This window comes from Nymphalis io, chromosome 13 (genome assembly GCF_905147045.1).
Source record: "Nymphalis io chromosome 13, ilAglIoxx1.1, whole genome shotgun sequence".
NCBI classification, from domain to species: Eukaryota; Metazoa; Arthropoda; class Insecta; order Lepidoptera; family Nymphalidae; genus Nymphalis; species Nymphalis io.
The window spans coordinates 1,869,055-1,896,632 of record NC_065900.1 but is presented as its reverse complement, the minus strand read 5'-3'; the positions used below and the strand labels follow the sequence as shown (position 1 = coordinate 1,896,632).

The 27,578-nt window shown below is 31.6% G+C and overlaps 2 protein-coding genes across 4 annotated transcripts in view; both read right to left on the bottom strand.

Moving 5' to 3' along the window:
* LOC126773060 (transmembrane protein 135-like) overlaps nucleotides 1–19,272 on the bottom strand; it is a 29,334-nt gene extending 10,062 nt beyond the window's left edge. Inside the window, exons 1-3 of one of the 3 annotated variants that reach the window (XM_050493697.1) lie at nucleotides 19,199–19,272; nucleotides 3,998–4,180; nucleotides 3,473–3,606 (exon numbers count right to left, since the gene is read on the bottom strand). In XM_050493697.1, coding sequence (XP_050349654.1) covers nucleotides 3,473–3,606; nucleotides 3,998–4,156 — 293 coding nt within the window. In that variant the 5' untranslated portion in view covers nucleotides 4,157–4,180; nucleotides 19,199–19,272. Of the gene's footprint in view, nucleotides 1–3,472; nucleotides 3,607–3,997; nucleotides 4,181–8,498; nucleotides 8,597–17,427; nucleotides 17,469–19,198 lie in introns of those variants that run through there. The other 2 variants (XM_050493699.1, XM_050493698.1) reach the window with 2 other exon arrangements.
* LOC126773077 (putative cysteine proteinase CG12163) overlaps nucleotides 1–27,578 on the bottom strand; it is a 328,371-nt gene that overhangs the window by 236,377 nt on the left and 64,416 nt on the right. The window lies entirely within an intron of this gene.

Here is a 27,578-nt window from a genome sequence, read left to right as displayed (position 1 = left end):
CTCTACTACCACTTACCATCAGGTGGAGTAGTCATTTGCCCTCCCGGCGAATATATATAAAAAAAAAATAAGAATACGGGTTCAAACTTAGTTCGCTTTACTAAATTTTATGTCTTTAATTTGCGTTTATAAATCTATGTATGATGAGGAAACTTGCTTGCGCTTGATGAAAATCTTCCACATGTGCATTCATCCACTTGCATTACAGCAGTGAGACATTTACAGGCTTCGGAGTTTCCAGTGTTAGGTATGTCAAGGAATCTTGAGGTACAAGCTTACCGCATACGAAATTTCATCCAATTCGGTTCAGAGGTTTAATCGTGAAAGCACAACATACATACATTTGTATTTATAATGTACAGTTATCGGCATGAAATGTAGATATTACCAAGAAGTACCAACAATAAACTCATTTGTTGCTCTTTCCCACTAATTGAATAACATTCATTTGTTGGAAAAATAATATTACATTTGTTTATCGGCTTTCAAAAGGAAATACCAACTCCAAGCTCTTTTGTCCACCTATATAATCTTGTATAATTCATTGAACAAGATTTTGATGTTTCATTTAATAGAACTCATAAATGGAAACTAGAATGTTGCTGATCTAAAGGGCGTAAAACACCGTAGTGTTTTACGACAAGATACGAGACTAAAATATAGATATCTTCATCAAAGATATGGCTTTTGCAAAGCGAAGTATTTTTGTTACGCGTATGAGATTTTTGTAGTCTATTTGCATTAATCATAGATTCAATTCTCAGTTGAATATCTTTGATTTAGACATCCATTTAAGATATTTATTCATACCTACTTTTATTTACTACTACCTACTATTAGTTCATAGTCGTTCTTGATTCAAGTCATAATTAAATCGTAGGAGGAAATAAAATTATATCCAATATAATTTATCCATTATGAATAACAGAGGTCAGATAGCAATCTTTTCGTAAACCGGTAAGATCTAGTTAAAACTTACTCAATCTTGGCCATGTTTGCTAAGAAAGAAGAATGTTTAGCCGTGACGTATCAATGAATGACGTGACAGAATCGTGACGTATCAATTATCATGTACAAATAATTACTGAAATAACAGCAATAGGAAGTAAAAATACATGAGAATGTAATCCTGACTGATTTCGGTACAGCGTCCATTCTCAAAGGAGCTAACTACAGAACATATTATACAAGCGTGTACGCAAACACAGCTGCATTTCTAGTCCAACGCGAGTTCGAGGCACTGGAGTGTATACACGTTCAACTTCTAGACTCCGATAGGCATTGAGAATTTTTCGGCAGAACAACTCAGTATTTTTAACGGCCAGACGGGTTTTGAACTTGGGATCTGCGACCATATATCTAGCCACTAGACCATCAAGTCATTATAACATTTTTTATATACTACTGGGCTAAGGCCTTTAAGAGCCGAGATGGCCCAGTGGTAAGAACGCGTGAATCTTAACCGATGATCGTGGGTTCAAACCCGGGCAAGCACCACTAAATTTTCATGTGCTTAATTTGTGATTATAATTCATCTCGTGCTTTACGGTGAAGGAAAACATCGTGAGGAAACCTGCATGTGTCTAATTTCACTGAAATTCTGCCACATGTGTATTCCACCAACCCGCAATGGAGCAGCGTGGTGGAATAAGCTCCAAACCTTCTCCTCAAAAAGAGGAGACGAGGCCTTTAGCCCAGTAGTGGGACATTCACAGGCTGTTAGGGATTAGGGGGGGCTTAGGCCTTTTCTCCCTTTTTGAGGAGAAGGTTTGGAGCTTTTTCCACCACGCTGCTCCAATGCGGGTTGGTGGAATACACTTGTGGTTTCCACACGATGTTTTCCTTCACCAGCAAAGACGAGATGAATTATAATCAGAAATTAAGCACAAGAAAATTCAGAGTTGCTTGCCCGGTTTTGAAGCCATGATCATCGGTTAAGATTCACGCGTTCTTACCACTAGGCCATCTCGGCTCAATGTGTGTATATATTTTATTTTCAGCTATATGTATAATAAAATTCAAATTAATATATTCAATGTAGAAGCATTACATGGTTCGAAAAAGAAAATATCCTGATTTGAGAAGAACCGACGAAAGAAATTCAACGGGGTTATTCTTATTAACTTTAGTAATTGCTTACAATTTTTAATATAATAAGAAAATTGAATTTCATAGGTAGTGACTCTACATTCCATTGTGGTGTTTCAAGAAGATAGTTGATATGATTATCTGTTTATTTGTCGCTGCTGTTGCTAAAATCACTTTTTTCTCTAATGGTTAAATTCATAAAGTAAACTAAAAATGCGATAACAACATTGTTATCGCATTTTTAGTTGTCGATCTGTGCGTACTTGCCATTTTTTAGGTAACAGGTCTGCTATATAATAATCTATTTACCATTATCTTTCACCGTTCATTTTAATCCACTTGTAAGTTTTTGAAGATTTATTATATAGATTTAAATTTTAAAATGTGGCATATAAATATAGAATCACCAACAATGAATCAGCTATTATAAGATTATTGCATCAAGTGATCTCTCCACACGTTCCTAATCTACTCAGTGACCAGTACGTTTACGTCTATTTTTCGTATCCGTTCATTCAAATAACTTATATTTCTGAAATCAATGATAATAATTACATTGTTCAAATGCATTTTTCTTGCACTAAAGTTAACGTTATCGTATAAATTTGCCATTTTTGACCAATATTGCGCCTGGACTGACGGTTAAACCTAAACATTGATGAATGACAAAATATTCACCACATAAAACACTTATGCTCATCTTAAGTCCATAACCTATCATAAATTGACACATTTACTGTCAATATGATATAATAATTCAGATAAGATTAACGTCTAAGTTCAAGGTCAAGTAAGTTCATGTGACAGTTAAACCATTTAGCGTTTGGAACTTATTACAGTAACAGCCTGTTAATGTCCCACTGCTGGGCTAAGGCCTCCTCTCCCTTTTGAGGAGAAGGTTTCGAGCTTATTCCACCACGCTGCTCCAATGCGGGTTGGTAGAATACACATGTGGCAGAATTTCAATGAAATTAGACACATGCAGGTTTCCTCACGATGTTTTCCTTCACCGTTAAGCACGAGATGAATTATAAACACAAATTAAGCACATGAAAATTCAGTGGTGCTTGCCCGGGTTTGAACCCACGATCATCGGTTAAGATTCACGCGTTCTTACCACTAGGCCATCTCGGCTTTTTTTTTTGTATGTTACTATCAAATTTTACTTTTAAATTTTAATTTTTTATTGTATGGAAGATTTTCTTTTGTTAAACTTCAATATATAATAGCCCTAAACTAATATTTTCATTCTTTTTATAATTGTATCTCCACAGGTGTTTTGTTGTCTCCCTTGGGGTACGTTTCTTCATTACGCCTGGATATTTTTATTGCCAAACAGCATAACAATCTAAATTTTAGAACTAAACATATAAAAAGTACTAACCTCAATAAACATCCAAAGCTTACACAAGTCCCACTTATAAGAGCACCTAAAAGGGTTGATCGCACATAATACTCGCCGGCCTTCGTTAACTCCTTTCTCTTCAGCATTTTCTTGCCCTTCATTAAGTTTTGTGCCTGCAAAATTGTGTTCTTACAAGCGATGGACAATTTAAAGTTAAGTTGATGGGGGAATACCTGGCCATTGTAACGACCAATTGCAATAATTCTATTAATTTCAATGCAGAATAACTTGATATTTATAAAGATGAAATGCTTATATTTTATCAAATATACGTGTTTTTTTTAAATAAAAAATATTTCGGTAAAAAATTCTTCCCATAATTTTGAGTTATTATGTATAAGTAGAGAATAACCTATATTTGCTTTGGGTGGGTAGGTATTAGCACTTTTCAAAATTAGCAGACAACTCAATGACATTAACAAAAGAAAAACACTAAGATCAGATATCTAAAATGAGTAAAATTATTCCAATAATAAAAGACAATTAAACGACTAATGAACTCACCAAATGTACAATGAAATAAAATTTAGCGCTTCCAAGTAAAGAATTTCCATACGTTGAGAATGATGATGTCCAACAGCTTCTGTTCCAAGGATGAAGGAGCACGCTACAATGAACATCTCTAAATGTGCTCTCAAATAAATGTTTACTTATTTCAACCATTTCACGTCTTTAATCTTCAATAATCTATGACAGAAAATATTATTACAACTAAATAACATGAATTCGAAGCATTTATAAATATAAATTCTGAAGGTTCATAAAAAATATGAAGTATTTCTATCCAGTACAGTAAGATGAGGTGAGAACAATTTTCACAGGGCACGTGAAATTGTAGTATCTTGTATCTGAATTATCTTGTGTCGTGTGTGGATTGTCTAAAAATGGATCATGAATGAAGTGTGCATCTGTGTTTGCAAATAAACGTCGTTTTTTCATAAAGGAAATATTATTATCTCCTAAGTTTCCTAGTATATGTTTGGAATTACTTGTCTAAAAGTTGGACTGGATTTTTTTTATTATTATCCTAGTTTTACAGTTTTTTTTATATATTTATTTTATTTAATAATAATAATTGTTTTGGCGTCTAATTACTTTCATAATTAATATGTTTTAGTTCGAACAAATAAAATTTTATTTTAAATACACTGAGATGTGTTCCTTTCGGTATGCGATTGCATTTCTATGCTTTTTTATCTACAACGACGGTATTTGTTTTTTTTTTCTTGCACATGTTGTTCAATTTGTACTAATGAATATAATATTAGCTCTTTTAACTATGATATGAACTTACAAAGCTATCAAATTGACAGTTTTTTTTATTCATGGCAAATAAAATTTTGAATATTTTAATGCATATTTAACGCAAACGATTTCTTTGAATTCTCTTATTTGCCTTAGTTTTTGCACAATTATCTCAATCGTTTGTTCGTTAGTTGTACCCACGAGATCTAGTGAGGATTCGCCTACACTGTCATTATTTTCAATCAACGGTCACTTTAAGAATGTTTATTGTTTTGAAGATATTTTTAAGATCACCAACTTTTAACCGGCTTACAAAGAAGGAGTTTCTCAATTCCCTTGAATATTTTTTTTTATCTTGTCCGATTTTAATTATAAGTTTTTGTCTATGGGGATATGGGACCATTATATTAAAATTGGTCAAAATCTGATATAAGAAGCTTTAATTTGTAAGAAAGTCTATGACGAATAATTAATAATTACTAAACACTTTAACTGATTTAGATTACTTTTTTATTGCAAAAACTTCAAGGGATAGTTTTATTTCAAAATAATATCAAAATATTATTTATGACGAGATCCAGCGTTCAACATTTTCATCCACTTTCATCTATCAAAATGATGAAAATTTAACAAACCTGTATCCACCCATCTGTATTGTAGCAGCTTAGTGGCTATAGAATCCTAGCCTCAAATGGTGAGGCCTTAGCCCAGTCCAGTGCCCAGTGGGATATTTACAAGTTGTTACTCATTGTAGCGAAATTATTTTTTTAAATATTAAACCCAAATTCGAGTCTTGACTTTTGATATCAAGACACGATCGACAATGAGCCGATATTAAAATGTTTTTTGCATGCAACCCTACACATAATAACCCGACATTAGGCCCGCACGAGTCGCGGTTTATTTATAAATAAATAATATCACAATCTCCTCTATTATACACAATGAATTTCAATTGAACAGTGAAGTGGTTTATAATAGACAAAATGTTCAATGCATGTTTATAATCTATTTGTTCTCGTAACCGCTATTGCTAAAATGAAAGCAATTTTTTTTACAGAATAACAAGTCCATAGTTATCAAATCACAAATATGTTTTATTTCAGTACACTCTTAAAAACACATTTGAATCGTTTCATTAGATTAACTAGTGATTGTCTATTATTCTAAGTAGCATGTAGATGCTACTTAGAATAATAGTCAATCACTAGTTAATCTTTTCCGATAATCACAATAAAATACGCAGGTATAATACAAACAAAATTGAAAGATTGCTACTAGCAATAGATCGTTTGATTCGAAATATAGGAAAAATAAATCTCAGCTTTACAATATATTTTCATTATTACAATAAAAACAACCCTTTATTTATTGAAAAAAATTTTTGTTACGCATACAAATACAATCAAAACGGTATTTATTCAATTCAATTATAAATGTTTTTTTAATCTTTGTATATATTTATTTGTTGGAACTATGTACAGACATTTTTATAATATACAAAATTTAAATAAAAAAAAAAAACAAAATACACATTACAAATTTATAGCAAAAACACGCCGTCTAAAAGATTGTCCTGTGGCGTTGTACCCAAGACGCTGGCACTATTGCCTCTCTGCACCAATTATTTAATCTTTGTGGTGTTGAATAAAGTTTAGTTCTATCTATGTATTCTATATTATATAATATAAATTTAGCTTTTTATGTCAATCTCACACTTTAAAAATATTTGTAAAAATTTAAAAGCACCCACTTTATGTATCTTTGCATTATTTAGGACTAATTTAATCACTAGGTTTCTAGGCAATATCCCCTCTTTGTAATGTTACCCACCCCACTATCAGTATGCAAAGTTTGTTTACTAGATCAACGAGCGGCTACGTGCCTCTATCTAAGAATGAAATTTGCATGTTCAATTTTGTAAGTCAGGTATGGTTAAAATTTTAACAGTTTTCAAGCGAATATCGTCCGTAATTTTACTAGTTGTAAAGTTTGGATTTCCATGTATAGATGGTGTAGATAGTGGAGTAGTTTTACTAGATAGCGCTGGTTTGTTTTTAAGTAATAACACATAATATTATATCTCAAGATTTCCATTATATCTTAAGATAATATTATAAAAAATAGTTTTGATTTTATTTTCAGTTAAATAACAAAATTATATATCACTTAATTTCAATTACGGCTTCGCCCGCGTCATACTAAAAACCGTGGGGCGTGAAGAATTAACAAATATTCACAACACACACACAACCATATATATGATACGAGTGTGATTATTATTATTCTAGTAATTAAAGATAAATATTTAATTATTGAAATGTCTTATATACTATATTAAGTGTAGTATTTCCAATTGCTAGAACAACGACATCATATATATAACAACAAAAATACGTACGTGATCTTTAACTTTTGATAGACTCAACCGGTTTTGATAAAATAAAGATTAAACGGAACCTTGAAATAGATCTTATAATAATTTAGTTATTTCAATTTGTAATTTTTAGCCGTTTCAAAGATTAGTCCGGACAAACAGACAGACGATATGTATGTTCGTGGTGCGTATTCTATATAATTCGCTGCTACATATTATTTTGATAATAAGAATATTATATTTATTTTATTAATGAAACTGTTTGTTGTAATAATTACTTCATATTATTTTTTTTTAATTATAAATTATTTTAACTACTATCAATTCAAGTGAAAGATTTTTTTCTTCATTTAACATCGGTAACTGAAAAATTCCGTTTCGCAGCATAAATGGTATAAAAATTTAGACATGTAACTCATATTGACACAGCTGGATTAGTATATTTTGTTTATTTTCATAACATTACGCCTTAGGCGTATTACGGGGTATTTCTACAAACATGGAAATTGTTTTGACTTTGCAAAAAGAACTATTCCGTCTATTTGTAATCTACGAGTCCGAGATCTTTCAATATTGGTCGGAATTCTTAACGAATTTTGTATATTGTAACTTGTGTATTTGTATTGTGTATTTGTTTTTGTGTTGTGTATTTGTTTTCATAGAACCATCTATAAGTTTACCTAAAATTAATAGCAAGTTTCCGACTACGCAAAGTCAACACAGACTTTCTGGAGCAAGGTAGGTAAGTGTTCGTTTCTAATTAGATTTCAAATATATTTATAAAATATTGAATTAATAAATTTAGTTCTAAACTTGTATAACCTATGTTCTTAGTTTAATATATATATATTTTTTTAAATTTTATATATTTTGTGATTTAATATAAATATATTATTTACTTTAATATAACGAGGTCTAGGATTATTATAGTTGCTGGTTTAAAATTGACCCCTTTCGTGATTATATCCACAAATAATAAAAGTTTCTAAGAAAAAAGGAAATTTTCTTTATATCCCAACAATGAATTACTAGTTAACGTTTGGATGACAGTTTATTCAAATATTTTATTATATTTTTTTAATAAATAATCATAATTATAATTTATACATAATATTATAATTTTGAAAGTTAATCTGTCTGTATAATTACGCTTTAAATGGGTATAAAGCAAGCTTGAATCCCAACGAAGGATACAGGCTACTTTATCAAACCCAATATCTGACCTCACCCTCTGACACAGAGACGAAGACACGGGCGAAAACTAGTCATTTTCAAAATACAAAAATAAAAATTTCATTACAATTTTATTTCTGTTACATTTCTATGTAAATAATTAAAATTTTAAACTAGCTTATATTAAAGTCTTAATAAAATAAATCTTACCTTCGACGTTAGCTTATTGAAAATCCATTTTATTCAACTAAATCATACACTATATACACATACGTGCACGTTACTACACATCCGTACAACGCTGTCTGACTTATAAGAGTGTGCGGCGTCAATGCTACATAGGAGTACATACATACTGAACTTCGAACGCGATGCGTAAGTAGGTAAACGCATATAATGAAGTGCAAACAAATTATGCAATAGCGTTAACTATGTATAATTGAATTCGTTTATTCGTTTGAATTGCCTCTTTAGTCTAGTGGCCAGATTACAATTCCGAGGTCCTGGCTTCAAACCTATTCTGGTATAACATTCTCAGTGGCTTCAATTAGCAGTGTTACACTCCCGTGCTTTAGAAAACACGTGAAGTCATTAATCGTGTTCCTGTTTTTTCCGTTTTTTTTATTTAATACGTAGGCGAACGAGCATATGTTAAGCGGTAACCAACGCCCAACCAATATTGACATTGTAATAAATGTTCACTATCGCTTACATCGCCAATGCGCGACCAATCTTGGGAACTAAGATGTTACGTCCCTTGTGCCTGTAATTACACTGGCTTACTCACCCTTCAAACCGGAACACAATAATACCAAATTCTGCTGTTTTGCGGTTGAATATCCGGATAACAGGGTGGTCCAGACAAAATTGCACAAAGCCCTACCACCACTAAAATTTATATTTATAATATTTTCTGACCACAACTTAACCCACGAGAGTGGGAAGCTTTTGTTACATACCCTATATCCTCTTCTGCCCTCTGACTGCAAAATTTCATGATGAAACAATCATCGTGAAGTATTTAAGTCGTGAAAGCTAAACAAACTCACTTGCGTATTTATAATATTATAGTATATAAGAGTGAGGAAATATAGAGTGCATCTGTGTTTGTGCGCACACATGTGTACAACATCTACGTATAGCCTTACTCTTGGCTCTGTAACTTCGTTTTTGTTCTTCGTGAGAGTGCAATGTTCAACAGATTGTAATATATCACACACGTTAAAATTAGATCAGACATTTCGAAGATTAGCTCGAACAAACTATTAGACCAGACGTAAATTGGAAAAACAGACGAACGGGTTTAATATAAATATAGTTTAGCTAGGACAAAGCAGACATATATAAAAAAATACAGCCTGTAAATGTCTCACAGCTGGGCAAATATATGCGTGTGGCAGAATAACAGCCAGCACATGCAGGTTAACTCGCTATTTTCATTCTATATATAAATATATATCCATTGACTGCCTCGTTGGTCTAGTGGCTTGATATAAGGCCGCAGACCCGGAGGACCTGGGTTCAATTCCTAGGTCGGGCCAATAAAAAATTATTGGGTTTTTCTGTCAGAAAATTCTCAGTAGCAGCCCGGAGTCTGGAAGTTGGAAGTGTTTACACTCCCGTGCCTTGGAAAGCACGTAAAGCCGTTGGTCCTGCGCCTGAACTCTCATCGGATTATGAGAGTTAGAGAATAGAGAGTGCACCTGTGTTTGCACACACACTTGTGCTTTATAATATCTCCTGCGTAGTTGGCTAATCTCTCTTGAGATTGGCCGCCGTGGCCAAAATCGGTCTGGAAGGCATTATTATATATGCATATATATATATAAATTAAGCATGATATGAAAACTTATGACCAGATTTGAATCCTCTTTAGTTAAGATTAGTTCCACTGGACCACTTTGTGTCGACATAATTATATTTAATTCCATTTAAAGCATATCCATATTTCGTATAAGAATAATATGACACTACAAGAAAATATTTGAAAATCCTTTGTTAATATATATCGGATATCCTTTGCACCACAATTTATTTTTGATTAAAATTGAAATACATATGTAAGTTATCTAAGTTAAATTTTGATACATAAGAATTTATGTTAACTATCGGTTTTATCCTAATGTTCAGAGATAATTAAAAAATTAATACAATGAGTAAATATTTTAATTACGTAGGTAGTACAATTGTCCAAACAACACATAAAATAAATAATATAATACATGGCAACGTATAATACAATAATGTTGAGGTCCCAAGAGCAGCAAATATATAGTGCACTAGTGTGTGAGTCAACACAGGTGTACTCTATTCCATCACTCTCATGATCCGAGGGCACGGCAAATCCGACAAAACCGGATAAGCACTGAGTATTTTTATTAACTTTTTGTTAGTAGTTACATTATAAGTTATATTTATTACAAGTTGTTAAAAAAGCAGAATTTAGTGTCCCATAATAGTTTTGACACTTCACGTTTGTGTGCTACCGTTTCGAGTTTGTTCATACACACCAAACATTAACCAATATAACAAATTGTATGAAACAAACATAAATTATCCTAATATAACAGCGTTGACATAGCGCTGAATATTATATGATCTCATGGACTAACGAGGGATGGCTTAAAAAATAAGACCAGGATGATTGAAATTAGAATTAAAAAATATTTTTGAAATGCTTAAACTAAATAAACTGCTACATACTCTTTAAAGTTTAATTATTTACAGGATGTCAACACGTACACGCGTGGGATTAAATAAACACGTCGTCCTGAAAAGGCATTAATTATTTTCGATTTTCCGCGAACGCCGCATGTAATTCTTCTAATATATAAAACATGAAGCTAGAACTGCAGAACTGAAAGGTACTTGACACTATAACATAAATAAATGATAAAATATTAAATGATTATTTGTGATTAAAAATAGCAGTTTAATAATAAAGTTACGATAAACAATGATCGCCTTTACTTTATGCGACCTCGCTAATAATTAATTTATTAAATAGAAATTTCCTCTTTATTATTTCTTGAAAAATAGACCTTATTCCACTTTAATTAAGTCTAAACTAGATTTATAGTTGTTGAAGAAAGATCACTTGTTAGTTTAGGTACGTATTCGTTAATTACTAACTAGCGTTAAATGTTAGTCTTCGACATAATACAAAACATTGTTGTACTGAGACTGACCAGTCTTGAAACTTTGTTGGTCAAAGTTAATACTTCGTACTTGTAGACAAAATGAGACATCAGTGTGAACTAATTAAAAGGGTGAATATACCAATGAATGAAGCATCTTTTAATCTTAGATTTAAATACCAATTTAAGATGAGTTATATATCTTGGTATAATTATTTTATGAGCAATATTTGAGACAAGATTTTATTCATTAAATTTGTAGAGTAACCAACCAGCCAATTATTGTTCCACTGCTGGCCTAAGAGCGCCTCTGTTTTTAATGTTTTGGAATTTATCGAATTAAATAAAGTACTTTTATGAGCTAATTTGGTTAGATATTATGAGGATATGTGGGAGATTCTAATTCGACATATGGAGGTTTCATCGCAACGTTTTCCTTCACTGCGGAGCATTAGGTAAATTATAAACACGAATTAAGTACGTGAAAATTCTGTGTTCCGTGTCCGAATTCGAACCGACTATCTTCGGTTAAGGTTCACGTTTTGTAAATTAATAGTTAGTCTTTACATATTATTTTAATTCTTTTTTTTATAGAATAGGAAAGCGGACGAGCATATGGGTCACCTGATGGTAAGTGGTCACCAAACGCCCTTAGATATTGGCATTGTAAGAAATGTCAACCATCGCTTACATAGCCAATGCGCCACCAACCTTGGGAACTAAGATTTTATGTCCCTTGTGCCTGTAATTACACTGGCTCACTCACCCTTCAAACCGGAATACAACAATAACGAGTACTACTGTTTTGCGGTAGAATATAATGAGTGGGTGGTACCTACCCAGACGAGCTTGCACAAAGCTCTACCACCGTTACAATTCGCTCTAGTAATGTATTGATAGTATTTATATATGCGAATAGTATTATTATGTTCTGACCTTCGATATTATAACAGAACCGTTCTGCCCGGGCAGAGTCAACAAAAATATTAAATGACATTTAATAGAAAATATTATTGAATTCTTCATGTTATTTTGTTAATCTCATGTCCTTCACCCAAAGGTCGTGTGAAAGAGATCGCTTTTTTAGCGATAAGACCGCCTTTTGTATGTTAATAGCTTTTTGTTTGTGTTTTTTCCTGTATGTTTCTGTGAGTATTTTGTTGTACAATAAAGCATAATCTATTATATTTTTAATGATTTCATTTTACTTATATTTAATTTAATTGTATACATTTCATTATATAATTATATTATATAAAGAAGTATTTATTATTAGAAATACGATAATAATGTCGATATGGTGCTTGAAGAGTTGTATGATTCAGTTATCGTTCGTTATCTTGTATTATGCGTACGAGTAAATTACAGTAATACGAAATTAAACTACATAATATACACGTGTGACATACTAGTCGTATGTACTTGCCACTATAGACCAAATTACTTTACTAAAAAAAAATATAATGATCAAGTATCATTAGTAATATTAGTATTGTTAAGTAAGTAATATTAGTAATTTATTTACTTATTTAAATGTACTTTATTGCACATTATGTTAATAACAGGTTTAAAAACAGAATATTCCATTTTTAAATTTCGATGAAAATGTGCGGTGCTCTGTCAATATATTAATTGTATATAATAACTAATTTAACAAACATAGACACATAAGAATAAGTTTTAAATTCGTAATCGCAGGTTCATGACGTCATCCAATTTAAATATAATACATTAAAAATATAATACTATTATTAATATTATATATTTAAAAATATATCATACTGGCAATATCGTATTAAAATGTTATTATGTTTATTAAGAGGAGGGTATCCTATTAAGGTTTGACAGTTCATCTACAGTCTTAGATTGAAGGAATGATAATTGAGAAGTGGTTTACGAGTTGTAAGTTTGTTGCTCATAGACGCCTTTGTGAAATAATAATTTCGAAGTTACTAGATACAAACAAGATACTACAAGCGAATAGAATTGAAATTAAATTGGACTATTTAACGAATATGAAAATGTACATTATAATGCCTTGAAACTTGAGAATTCATTAAAAATGATGTTACGGTTAAAATCTCACCCACCTCATCTCACCTTAGCATCGCTGATTATTTAGCTTCTTAAACTGTGAATTACAGTGAAAATTTCGGTAGGCATTCTGCCAGGTATTCCAGGTATTCATCAACACGCACCGGAACGACGTGGTGAAATAACTGTCAGACTGTCTTCGCAACGAACAAGAAGTACAGTAGTGGGAAATTTAAGGACCGTTATTTATGTCACCTTGTTAATTGTAAATTCTATGGCCCAGAGATATTACAATTCGAAGTAATCAATTTTTTTGATTGCGTAAATTGTCGAATAATTAATAATTAATAGTAGGCAGTGTAATATGTCTCATATGCCTCTTATTATATTATATATTAAAAAAAAGTTACTTACAAAAATAATATTAATCAATCGTTTGTAATCGTGTATGTCGTGTTGTTGACAGTGCTACATGAAACATATGTAGTTCTTATTCTTTGGGCTTGGCACAGACTTCAGACGGTTTTGTAGTACATTTAAAAAAACATGAATAAATAAATATAAAACCTTTTTATTGAGTTATTTTATACTTATTTGTGTATTTCCTGTTATTTATAAGTCAGTGTCTTTTTAATTTAAAATTGTCCGCGGTATTAATGAAACATTACCACTAATTTAACTGTAATTAATATATGTGATATAAATTTAAACAAATTAATATTATAAACAAATAAATACTATGAAACTAATCGGATTATGATGAATGAAATGTATTCAGGGCGCATATTTTCACTGAGAATATAAATTAAATAGTAATAAATGATTACTGAAATTCGTTGGAGCGAACTCTTATAAAATGGAATAGTTTTTTTTTTTTAATTTTAATCTCAATTAAAAATATTTTTAAATAAAAATAAAAAAAAAAATCTATTCCATTTTATAAGAGTAAATTTTTTTTAATAAAAATATTTTTAATTAATTAATTAAAAAAATGCCCGCCAAGGGGTACCTAGTAATTGATGGTTATTGAAATATTTAAGCCAATAAACAAATATGAGGTTACTCACACGTAGAATCAACAGAATGTATTATATAATATACGAGCCACTTACACACGAGAGAATAGAGCGGCATAAGAGAGCGTCACGTCGTTTGCCGTCACGGTATACGAATCTTACCTTATCTTACCAAGGCGTTCCAATAGATGTTTCACTTAAAAAACAAGTAAAATTTAAAGTTATCATTTTAATTTTTGAACCAGTTTTTGATTGAAAGTCTTACTTAAAAGTTCACCTTTCATCTGAATAACTGCTGTAATATTATGAATTAATAATGGTTACACGTTTTAAAAACATTAACGAAAGGCTATTTAAAAAAAATAGACGAACTTTTTGCAGCGAAATGTATGCAGATTTTCAGCTGGCTCATTTTAAGCGGCTTGGCTGAAGCTGGTTCAATTTACAGTTGCAAGACTTAAACCACACACCACAGATACAAATAAGTAAGATAAAGTTAAAGATTTGGGACGGAAACATTGGACAACATTTTCTTTTCATTTTATAAGGATTTTTTGATTATTTTTATTTGAAGAAATAAAAAAAATAAAAAGGAGATGGATGGATAGGTGGTATCATTTTGGTCAGATCCTTATTTACAATTTTAGGAGAAAAACAAAGTTTCTAGAATCCAGGATCAATGTGACGTGCGATTTATTAAAACTAGAATATTGTTAAATAAAGCTACATCTACGGAAATCACATTAATATCTGTCATTTGCCAAGTTTGTAAATGAAATATTGAATTTTATAATATTAGAAAAATGACCTGCCAAAGAGTCTGCGCAAGTATGCTCTATGATAAAAAAAGTCTTTCTTTTAAAGATAGAAGAAAAACGAATTGGAAATGGGATAAGATCTTTCAATATTCATGTATTTATGTAATAATAGTTATTATTATAGTTAGCTTACTAGCTGGTTGTGTGAACACATCTGGCTATGACATTAATATTGCCCTCGTAACAGAACATTAATGATATAAGGAATATTTTATATCATTTACTCGATGGTAGGGCTTATTGCAAGCCTGGGTAGGTACAAGCCCCTTATCACATATTCTACCGCCAAGCAGCTTTGTTCCAGTTATAAGGATTAGTGAGCTAGTATTGTGCCTGTAGCATATGAAACAGAAAATTTTAATTCCCAAGGTAGCTGATATAAGGAATGGTTAATATTTTTACGGCACCAGTATCTATAGGGCGGTGACTGCCTACCATCAGGTGGCCCATTTGCCAGACCTCCTTCTTAGAATGCCAATATGTCGATATACCAGTGACCAGTAACTTTCACCAGTCTGCCTTTCAGTTTATTTTTCAGTAGTGTACTGTATTAGTTAATAATTAAGAATATTTTAATTGAAAAATTTAAAACTTTATTACGTTCTTTCTGATGAAACAATTGTAGTAATCGCATTCGTTTTTAACATCGGACATTAGCAAAAATCAGATAAAAGGGCACACTCCCCGTAAGATCTTTTATCGATAATTAATTTTCGAATTAGTGTTATGTTTTTAAGTGTGTATGCAAGCAGATGAATATTTAGTGCTCTAATCAAAACTGATGCATTATTATACTGTGTTTTACTTTCGTTCCAACGTATAACGAAAAGAAATAAATATTTGATTTCAATAAGTTTACTTTCGATTTAACAAACATAAATTTAAAGTCATCAAAAATCTGATGCTGTTTGTTTAGAATATTTGTTTTTAAGCGAACGCAAATATCGGCCGTGAACCCGATCTCATTTCATCCATTTGTGTGATGAATTTTCAAAAACGCAATAATTAAGGTTAATGAAAAAAGCTGTCTTTTTTCATTAACCTTAATTTATTTTCCAAAAAAAAAAACCTGAATGTAAGATCGTTACTATTTCTGTTCTCGTATGTTCTACGGGCTTCAGTTTTCGGGACATTATGCGGCCATTATTTTCTTCTAGAACTCAGCCCATTTGTTTTGTCGCCATCCGTTACGTTGTTTATTTTGTTGTTTTCGCATAGAAAGTGTTACGCAAATACAAATTTAAGTTGTTTTAAAATTCTTATATTTAATCTCATTTAAATAGTAGATAGAAGTTCCGATTGAATTAATCCCTCAAGTTTATAATACAAATATAACTTTGTGACTTCATAGAACTACTGTTATGCATTCACCTTTTGGTCTTTTGTATAGCCGCTATTTAGTTGAATACTGATTGATCTCTTTCTCTTATTATTGTTTTGACATTCGAGTGAAGAAGACACAACATTCCTTAAATAACCAACCGCTAAATAATATTCATAATTAAGACCGTTAGTAATTGAATGAATGTAAGATATAAGTAGTAACATCGCTATTTACATAAGCCACGATCTAATGTATTCAGTACATATATGTGGGTATTTCCAAAATAAATAAATCATCAATAGGAATGTCTATAAAATCAAAATATATTTAATTGTCAGACAATCTGACATAAAGGATATTCAGAATATCAGTACTATCCTGTAGGAACTTCATTACTCACTCATGAAACGTTGACAAGCGATTTATGTTGATATACTATTTTGATGCGTATATTCTTGAAATGTTATAAACATTATGGTCAATGTCGCATATCATTTTTTGACATTTCACAACCGTTTTTTTACAGTGAGTTTAAGATTACTTCGATTTTATATCGAGAAGGAGTGTATTTGTCATGCAGATTCCTTCGATTTAAATGCGTCCAAGAACGCATTCGGCCTCTATTTATATCATAAGCGTCTTGGTTTAAAACTAATCCTTAACTGTAGCGATATTAATCGAATGTGTTTCGTGAATTATTTCGGTATCTAAATTGCTAACCAGATAAATCTGGTTATTTGAAAATAAATATAGTTATTGAATTGTTAAGTCAAGTGACTTTTTAAATAATAAAACTCATACAGAACGTACCTACAAATGGTAATCCGTCCCACACAGCTCGACGAGCAAAGTGTCACTGAGTCAGCGAACGATAGTTTGCAGATAATCATTTTTCATTAACAATGTTCTTTTATCTATTATTGTAAGAGATTGTACGACACCTACTTGATTATATTGTTATGGAAATAGTGTTCGGTTTTCAAAATATCCTAATAGTAAAACAATAACATCGCACAGCACTGAAAACTATTGCATGTAATGTCCATTTACAGATGAAAAAATTAAAATAAAATACTAAAAATTATAATTTTAAATAATGAATAAAGCTAACGTGTTTTTTTAATTACATCGAATTGAATACAATTCAGTATCACAGTTATTAGTTTTCATCCAATCGGTCTATTCAAAGTGATTTGGAGATAAGAAGATGAAATCATGCCGACCAGTTTTTGCCACATTATTCCATTCAAAATGACCATCTTAATCCTACGGTCCTAAGTTAAGTAATTAAAATTCTATATATGTTACACTTTTGGTATATCCCTTTTTCCTTTTAAAGTGAAGGTTGGGACTTAATTCCAATACTTTACTCCAATGTCATCCAACGCATTTAACGCTAGAAGAATTATAAGCAAAATCATCAATACTGTCATAAACGTTTATTTTAAATCGGTATAGCGTTGTGATTTTTTCTACTCAAGAAATAAAAAAAAAACAAGATTTTATTGACTGTATTTTAAGAAATTACCGTCGCAGTATTTTAGTTAGAAGTCAACGAGAAGAATGTGATAAGAAAAAAATGAATAAACATAAAATAAATAATATATTAATATTTTAGTTTATTTTATTACATACATAATAAAGTTAAGTTTATAAAAAAATACTGGTAAAAAGGTTATTACATATATTTCATCTCATCATAAGCTATGTTTTGCTATTTATTAAAAAATAATGTGTATAAGGCATAAAACACATGCACTTATATTCATATAACATACTGTAAGTTACTTTACCATATATACGTATATATAGTACAGTAACAGCCTGTAAATGTCCCACTGCTGGGCTAAGGCCTCCTCTCCCTTTTTTGAGGAGAAGGTTTGGAGCTTATTCCAACACGCTGCTCCAGTGCGGGTTGGTAGAATACACATGTGGCAGAATTTCGATGAAATTAGACACATGCAGGTTTCCTCACGATGTTTTCCTTCACCGAAAAGCACGAGATGAATTATAAACAGAAATTAAGCACATGTAAATTCAGAGGTGCTTGCCCGGGTTTGAACCCACGTTCATCGGTTAAGATTCACGCGTTCTTACCACTGGGCCATCTCGACTTATATATACTACAGAATATTATAAAATTATTTTAAACAAAATTATTATAATTAAATTTTCAATAAACTGCTTTTTTTACTAAAGTATAAATACAGGAAGTCCATAGACATTAGAAATATCAGAGCTATACATAACTTCGTACACCGTTAACCGCGAGATTTTAAACGCTATGAATGTATGTATATTAAAATCTATTATAATATTACATATGCGAAAGTAACTGACCGTGTTTGTTTTTACAAGTAAACCAATGAAAAGATTTTGTTGATATTTTGTATGAAGTAAGTTTGCCAAGGATATTTTAAATATAACACCTACCCCTTCCCATCTTATATATAATAATCAGGCACAAGTGTCTGTCAGAAATAATACTGGCTAGCTCATCTTTTCTATCGAAACGCGGTATTATAAAGTATAACTTTTTATAGGCAGATAAAATGATACGCAATACCGATTAATAACTTACCGTATAATAAATGTCACTGTCAGCATTTAATATTACATTGGACTCACAGTCGAAATAATATTCTACGAAAAAAATGTTTTTTGAGTTAAAAAAAAAAAAAAAAACAGACAAATGTTTTACTAGTCGCTTTTTTCACTATTATTATATTTGTAACACAGGACTCGTTGCAAAAGTCAACGCTAACACAATAAAGCGGTTTGTACTTTGATTCGGTTTAAATAGTTTATGACAGGGTTAAATGGTGATGTTAAATGAATTTCAGCTTTATTTATAGCAGGAAAATATTCATTTTTCTTTAATACCCTTTACGTTTATACTTTTAAAACAATTTACTTTATCCTCATAAAATAAAGTAGGAACGATAATATTTTAATGTATAAATAAATCAATTCGTATTGGAGCAGCGTGGTGGAATCAGCTCCAAATCTTCTTCTAATAAAAAAGAGGAGGGTCAAGCCCTGTAGTGCAACATTTAGATATTATTATTATTTATTATTATATACAAATACATCAAAGCATATTGCAAATTCTTATTCAACCTTTCTGCAAATATTTTTATAACTGATAATTATGGGTCAATAACGCAAAAGTATTAAGTGACATAAAAATAAATATTAAAATAATAACTTCAGTAGTTATTGAATATATGTTAACAATTAATGTGATTTATCGATATTTTATTATATAATTAATATTGTCTTTAAAACGTATGTTTTATAGGAAGATATGTTTTAATAGGAATATTAATATAATAATACTATATATGTTTATGTATACATAGATTGGGTATACAAATAGATATGTAATAAAAAGTTGAAAAGTATATAATAAAAGATTATTGCATATCGCCTTATTTGTGGTAACCACATTACCCGTGATTTATCAATATAAATAAAACATACTTAGGATATTTCTAGGCCCTGTAACAGCTTTGTCAAAAAAAAAACGCACGCTAATTGATAACCGCCATTTCGTTGGTGAACAGATAAGTAAAGTAATTGATTCATTATTGACGCCACTGGTGATTTGTTGAATGTGTTCAACTGCGTTATTTGGATTTTTAAGAGTAATTGAGTGAATTATTATTCGAGGTCTTTATAAAATCAGATTCATTTCTGGATACTAAACATATAATAAATATTACGCAAGCGAAACTAACCTATTTTGTTAGATAGCCCATTTATAGAGAAGGTAAATTTTTATTTTGGATTTAACTCAAATAATTAAAAAATATTTTAAAATCAAATAAACTTTATGTTTTTATTTGAATTTGTCAATTCATTTTGTTCCCTATCAGACTTGCTTTGCGTGAAATTAAATGATTTGTCTTAAAATTTGCTACTAAATTAGATTTTTTTGGGGCATTTTTTTAGTATAACAACACCGAAGCAAAATTATCAAGTTAAAAAAAAAAAAATTGTTGATTCACTTGCTTATTTATTAATTGTATTGTACGTCATCGAAAAATAGTTTCGCACGCTTGCGGTTAAAACGGAATAAAGGACCAAATCACATTATTTCCAAATTCTATATTGACGTAGTATGTTCTCATTATCTCGTAATAATACAATTAACAATATGCGGTAAATCCAAAGTGCGTAATTACGACAAAAATACACACGATCAGACTCGTGTCGACATAATGATGATTTTTGTTTCTTTTGGCACAATTATATAATATTGACAGGAAGGTGTTCGTTGAAGTGAAAAGTAATGTAACAGCCTGAAAATTTTTCATAACTGGGCTTGGTATGTATATACTACAGGGTTTTGTGCAAGCCCTTGGGATAGGTCACCACCCACTCATAAGATATCCAACCGCCAATCAGCAATACTTATCGTTAGTAATGTAAAGTTCCGTTTTGAAGGATGAATGAACCAGTGCAACTACAGGGACAAGGGTCGTAACATTCCCAAGGTTGGTGACGCATTGAAGTGTTAAGGAAATATTTCTAACAGTGCCAATGGCCCATCTGTTGGTCCGCCTTACAATTTTAATTAAAAAAATATCTTAAAATATACACAACACTCAAATTATATAAAATCAATTAGAGCATTTGATAAAATTACCTATTTATCCTTTCCTTTTCCACAGCGTAATCCATTTCTGATCGTATGATAATATAATGTCATGTCATTATCAAGTGAATTAATATTGTAATTTATTTAATCAAAACGTTTACATATTGTTCCCTATTACAATCAAAAAAGAACTTAAGATCAACAAAACTCTGATTTACATTATCCAAGCGATTTCCTCTGCTATACACAACAGTAATGAAATAATCTTTTAAAATTTTCCATAGATTATTCAAGATCTCGATGATATCGCGTCAATTAATTAATGTCAATGTTATTTCTTTTCATTTTACCTGTGCTTGGAATAGGCTTTATATAAACTCGGGGCGTCACGGTAGTATGCGCAAGCGATCCCGTGACGTCTCCCGAAGAGACAAAGTGGGTATCGCTAGTTTTTTAGTGGGTATTCCAGCCCCTTCAACGCTGGCGAGTCCCACTTGACGCGTGTGGGACAAACGCGTAAATGCGTTTTTCCAGCGAAAAAAATAATTAAAAGGCTACATGAAGGATGGAAGAGTCAGTAGTGAGATATTTTAGATGAAATGACATAACAACTTAAATCCTATAGTTGATATTTCATGGACATTGTGAGATTGTATACCCTAAAATCAGCTGTTTGAATAAGTTGCTAAAATTAACAAAGGTAGTCTGAACCAAAGGAAAAGCTACCTTAAGGATTACTAATGAATAAAAAACAAAGATAATCCAACTATTAAGCAAACGCATTTCTACACATCCAAAATAGTTGATATAAAGTGAGCAATATACAAAACGATACTGACATAAGCGGCCATATAAAATTATATACACAGCTATTTAGAGATGAAACTGTTCTGGCGTTATGCCAATACAATTATGTTTTCGGTAAGTGGAGTCGGCTAAACAACACGAAACTCACGGTAGATTACCTTTGTGGAGGATAACTGCCAATTTTTGTCAGAAATGTTGCCGTACCTTTACATTGTAACGAAGGAAAAATTGTTTTAGAAAGCTTTATAACCCTCGTCTCACTCGATTATGGGGACTCATGGTAAGGTACTTGAGCTCTTTGTATATGGGCATTAGACTTAAAGAAGTATAACATATATTATATCTGGTATATGATTTTATATATTTTATACATTTGTATTATTTTTATAGACATTTTATTTTAGATTAAAGGCAATTCAACTCCATCTTTTATAGTCCCTAGAATGCGATTTTATCTCTACTCTCATGCGGGTTACCTATAAGTGGCAGAATTTCATCCACCACATGATAACGGCTTGTATAAATAAAATAAACTGACTAAAATCAAATATATTGTCCTTATTCATATATTTCCTGTAATCAAGTATAGAGAGACATATATAACTTGACCTCTGAATACAATGACATCGCATAGCACATAAAGGTCAAACTCAATTTGTATCTATGCGTTAGGCACTTCAGAGATATGTCGCGGAAAACGATATCATAAATCAATCCTTTGTGGTTAAATCACTTGAATGTTTCAATATATATTTCCTAATTATTGTATGTTATATATATATTTATTAAATATACTTTATTATTATCATTAAATTTATATTATTAATTTTTATTATTTTAGTCAAATTTAAAATAGTGCCATCGGAGCGACTGAGACCTGGTGGATCCAGGACGCATGAGACATTCGCCGAAACCAAGGCCCTCCAGACAATGTCCTTTAGAGCGTGGTGTCGGGGAAATCTCCCCGAGCATCGTCCGCAACTCAATGCGTGATAACCGTTGGCACCCACCATGGACAAACAGATGCATCGGTGTGGTTGAGCAATATCGCAGCCAAGGCGGAGAGCCACAGCCACACGCAAAGAGTTTCCGGAGGCAGTTCCCGAAGCTATTGAAGTCGGGAGACGTCTTCTTTTACTTGCTCAGAACCGTCTCACTGGGATCTCTGCGCATGTAGCCTTGGTTCTGTTGAGAATGTTTTTTTGCGGTACCAAGATTACCTATCTTCTTAGGACGTCTCCTGTCTGGTTGTTCCCTCAAGATATTTCAAGCCCATGCGAGTTAAACGTTCGAGCCGAGCTGGGTATTGAGGACATGTTAACCTTAGAAAAGGGGAACTCATGTTTTACAATATAATAATATCATTGATTTTGAATGTGAAAATTACATTTTAAAATATTAAATTAAAAAATAATTATTATTATTAAAATGTCATTATTAAAATGTCAAACAAAGTTATGAAATTTTAAACTGTATGTGTTCCGCTCGGGATCGAACTCTTTCCAGTTAAATACACGTAGTTCTTGAGACCCCTAGACCAACAGATCACTAGGTGGCATTGTGAAATCTAGCAATTGAATCTTCAAGCTCTTGATGATTCGTTGGGTAGTTTATAAAGTTCTGTTCAGGCCACCCACACATTTATTATCACTCCTTTATAACAACACCAATTATAACTATTAATTTAATTCCTTCACCTCCCCTCGTCTTCATATGTGGTTCAATTGTTCGTTTTCATGTCATTAGGAAGGTCAAAGGTTAAGCATTTTAATTATCAATTTTTGATTTTGTTAAGTCTTTGTCACGTCATATGTATATTTGAACTCCCTTTTTGTCGTCATCTCTGGGTAATCCGTTTGGATAACGTTATCACAAATGAATTACACATATATATGTATTTTTAACACAACAATAATTACTAATACGCACTTATATAATTATTGTATATAATTTTCTACCAACCCGCATTGGAGCAGCGTGGTGGAATAAGCTCCAAACCTTCTCCTCAATAAGAGGAGAGGAGGTCTTTAGCCCAGCAGTGGGACATTCACAGGCTGTTACGGTACTTATATAATTATAATTTTAAAATTGTATGTTTTGTTCACTATTTAATTTTTAGGCAAATAAACTATTCGGGTTATTACGTAAGCGCTCGAATTTTACCCAAGTACGCCAGCCAAAATTAGGCTTATAATTTAAGTAGTCTTTAATATAATCATATTCTTCTGTTTCCGTGCTTAAGTTTAGACAGTAATTAAGTGAAATGACATATACGCCTTTCAAAATCTGTAGAGTATTTTATTTTCTGTAGGACTATTTTGTAAAAACAAACTCGAAGCTCACCTAATCACCAAAAAACGGTATTGAAAAAGTGATATGTGACGTTGACCATAATTATTATAACATTTCAAGGATACACGCATTAAAATCGTAAGTCGCTTGTCAACATTTCACGAGTGAGTAATGTAGTTCTTGCAGAATAGCACTGTTGAGCCGATAAATATTATCAGTATTGACCTTGACTTAATTTGGTGTTAAGACTGCAAGCCCATCTGGGTAAGCGCCACCCACTCATCATATATCCTGCTAACATCCTGTGTTCCACGCTTGGTGGCATATTGGTGATGTAAGGGATGTTTACTATTTTTTATATAACAATGTCTATGGGCGATGGATATAACTTATCATCTGTTGTTTTATCAAAATGTGGTCATACCACTACATTAATAAAATGATTTTGAATTCGTATGTCAGTATTATTAAAACTTATTATAACATCGACGAGCCGGTTGGCGTGATCGGTAGATACTTGCCTATTCACGCCGAAGGTTGTGGGTTCGATTCCCACCCAGGACAGACATTTGTGTGCATGAACACGTGTCTGTCATGTCTGTTTGTCCTGAGTCTGGGTGTAATTTTCTATTTAAGTATGTATTTACAAAAAAAAGTAAAGAAAAGTAGTATATGTAGTATATCAGTTGTCTGGTTTCCATAGCACAAGCTTTGTAAAGGCTTAATTTGGGATCAGATGGCTGTTTGTGAAAAATGTCCCAGGATATTATTAATATTATTATTATTATCGGTTACATATAATATTTTCCTGACTTCAGCCTCGTTGGGGACTAAACAATTGCACTGTCACAATCCCATGACATAGCAGTTCAACACGTCTGGAGGAAATTTGTTGCCGATTCTTTAATGTTTGGAAGTAAATAGTGCAACGTGATTCAAACCCGGGCCCTAAAGATCTATAGTTCTATAAGCTGGTCACTAAATCATCGACGCAGATTGAAATAAAAAATACATGACAAATTTATCAAAGAAAGACTTATCTCCATAAGGAATTTATATAATAATACAAATAAGTGCAGTACAGTAAAGAGAAGAGATGGCCCAGTGGTTAGAACGCGTGAATCTTATAATCGATGATCGTGGGTTCAAATCCAGATAAGCACAACAAATTTTCATGTGCTTAATTTGCATTTCGTTTTCGGCGGTGAAAGAAAACATCGTGAAAAAACTTGCACGTGTCTAATTTTACTGAAATTCTACCACATGTGTATCCCCACTAACATGATTTAGAGCTGTTTGGTGGAATAAGTTCCAAACACTCTCCTCAAAAGGAGAGGAGGCTTTGGCCCAATAAAATATTATATAATAAGATTAGGAAAATAACACACATTATAATATTATCCGCCTTACATATCTACAATAAGCGTGCTTAAGTTGCATTAATACAATTTTAGTTGAAAACCTTGACTATGCTCTTCAAACAGAATATTCTATTTACATAAATATATTTAGTTTTACAAAGCACATAATACCATTGTTTAACATCAAAACAACTATTAACGTAGCTCACAACAATAAGTTGTTATATTCTCAACAATTTTGCCTTTAGTTCCACGCAACAATACACGAACAAATATTTTTTAAGTATTTAATACCATCATAAATTTATAATTATTATAATTTTTTTGATTAGCCGTCTTGTTTATTTCGATTCTTTTTAAAAATTGACATAAATATTCAACGATTCACACACATAATTATATATATACACAAGATTATACTCCCAAATTAATATATGGTATATATTCAATATATTATAAATTATCGAAAATAATTATATGAAAAATCAAACGAGGTTCATATTAAAACTAATATTATCAAAACTAATGTCCATTCTTATAAACACTACACTATCTAAACCGATAAATACCGTCATACTATGAAATTATGTTGGCTTCAAGCCAATTTTAATTTCGTAGTCTGCATACATTCTCGATATATGGACCCGTTCTTTTGTAAATATGACTTTCGGTTCGACTTAGAGTCCCGTTTGAACTGCTATGTCTATTAGATCACTTATAAAGCTGAAACAGTGTGTTTATAATCGTAAAAATGATTATATTATAAAACCTTTACTAGGTTTTGTGCTTTGTGCGAGCCCGTCTGGGTAGGTACCACCCACTCATCAGATATTCTACCACCAAACAGCAATACTTAGTATTATTGCATTCCGGTTTGAAAGACGAGTGAGCCAGTGTAACTACCGGCACAAAGGACATAACATCTTAGTTTCCAAGGTTGGTGGCGTATTGGCGATGTAACATCGCCAATGTGGTGGTGGATGGGTGGTGGTGACTTATCACCAGGTGGCCCATTTGCCCGTCCGTCTACTTATAACATAAAAAAAGAAACCATTTTCTTTGTCCACTGGCGAATAATCAACGCGCTCGAGTAAATTATAAATACAAATTTGACATATGAAAAGACAGTATTGCATTGGTTTGAACGTGCGATCATCGATTAAGATTCCTCCTTTCTTACCACTGCGCCACCTCAAGACTCACCATTAAAATTATTATATCAATCTTAATTAAAATATCAAAATTATGTACTATTAAGAAAACTAAGATGCACTCAACAATAATTTTCATTTGTCTTAGTGTACAATTCGAATACTTCTTTTGTTATCGCTATTTCGTTTCTTTTTAAACAAAAATGTAAAATTAAAAGAGCTATCACGCTATAGATAATAGTCACAATTAAACATATAAACGATATTTTAGAGTAATTAAATAAATGAAAAATTAAAAAAAACAATTGATTAAAAAAAACAATGGATAGTAATAAAATTGTAATCGCTAAACACATAAGTGAATAAAGGAGAAACGCACGTTACTCCGTTTATATAATGTAGAGCTGTGATAGTGGCATAGTGATTAGGATACGTAAATCTTAAACGATTACTTTGAATTCCAACCCAGGCAAGCACCACTGAATTTTCATATGCTTCTTTTATGTTAATAATTCATCTCGTGCTCGGTGTGGAAAACATAGTATCAACATTGTATCCAACCTGCATTGGAGCAACGTGTAGGAGCAAGTTCCTAAGCTTCTTCCCAAAAATAATACGAGGCCTTAGCCTGGCCGTAGGACTAATACGAGGCCTTAGCCTGGCCGTAGGACTATATGATCTTAGTTATTCTATTCTTATATGATGTTCAATAGTTAAATTATAAATCCCTAAGTAGTATAGACTTCA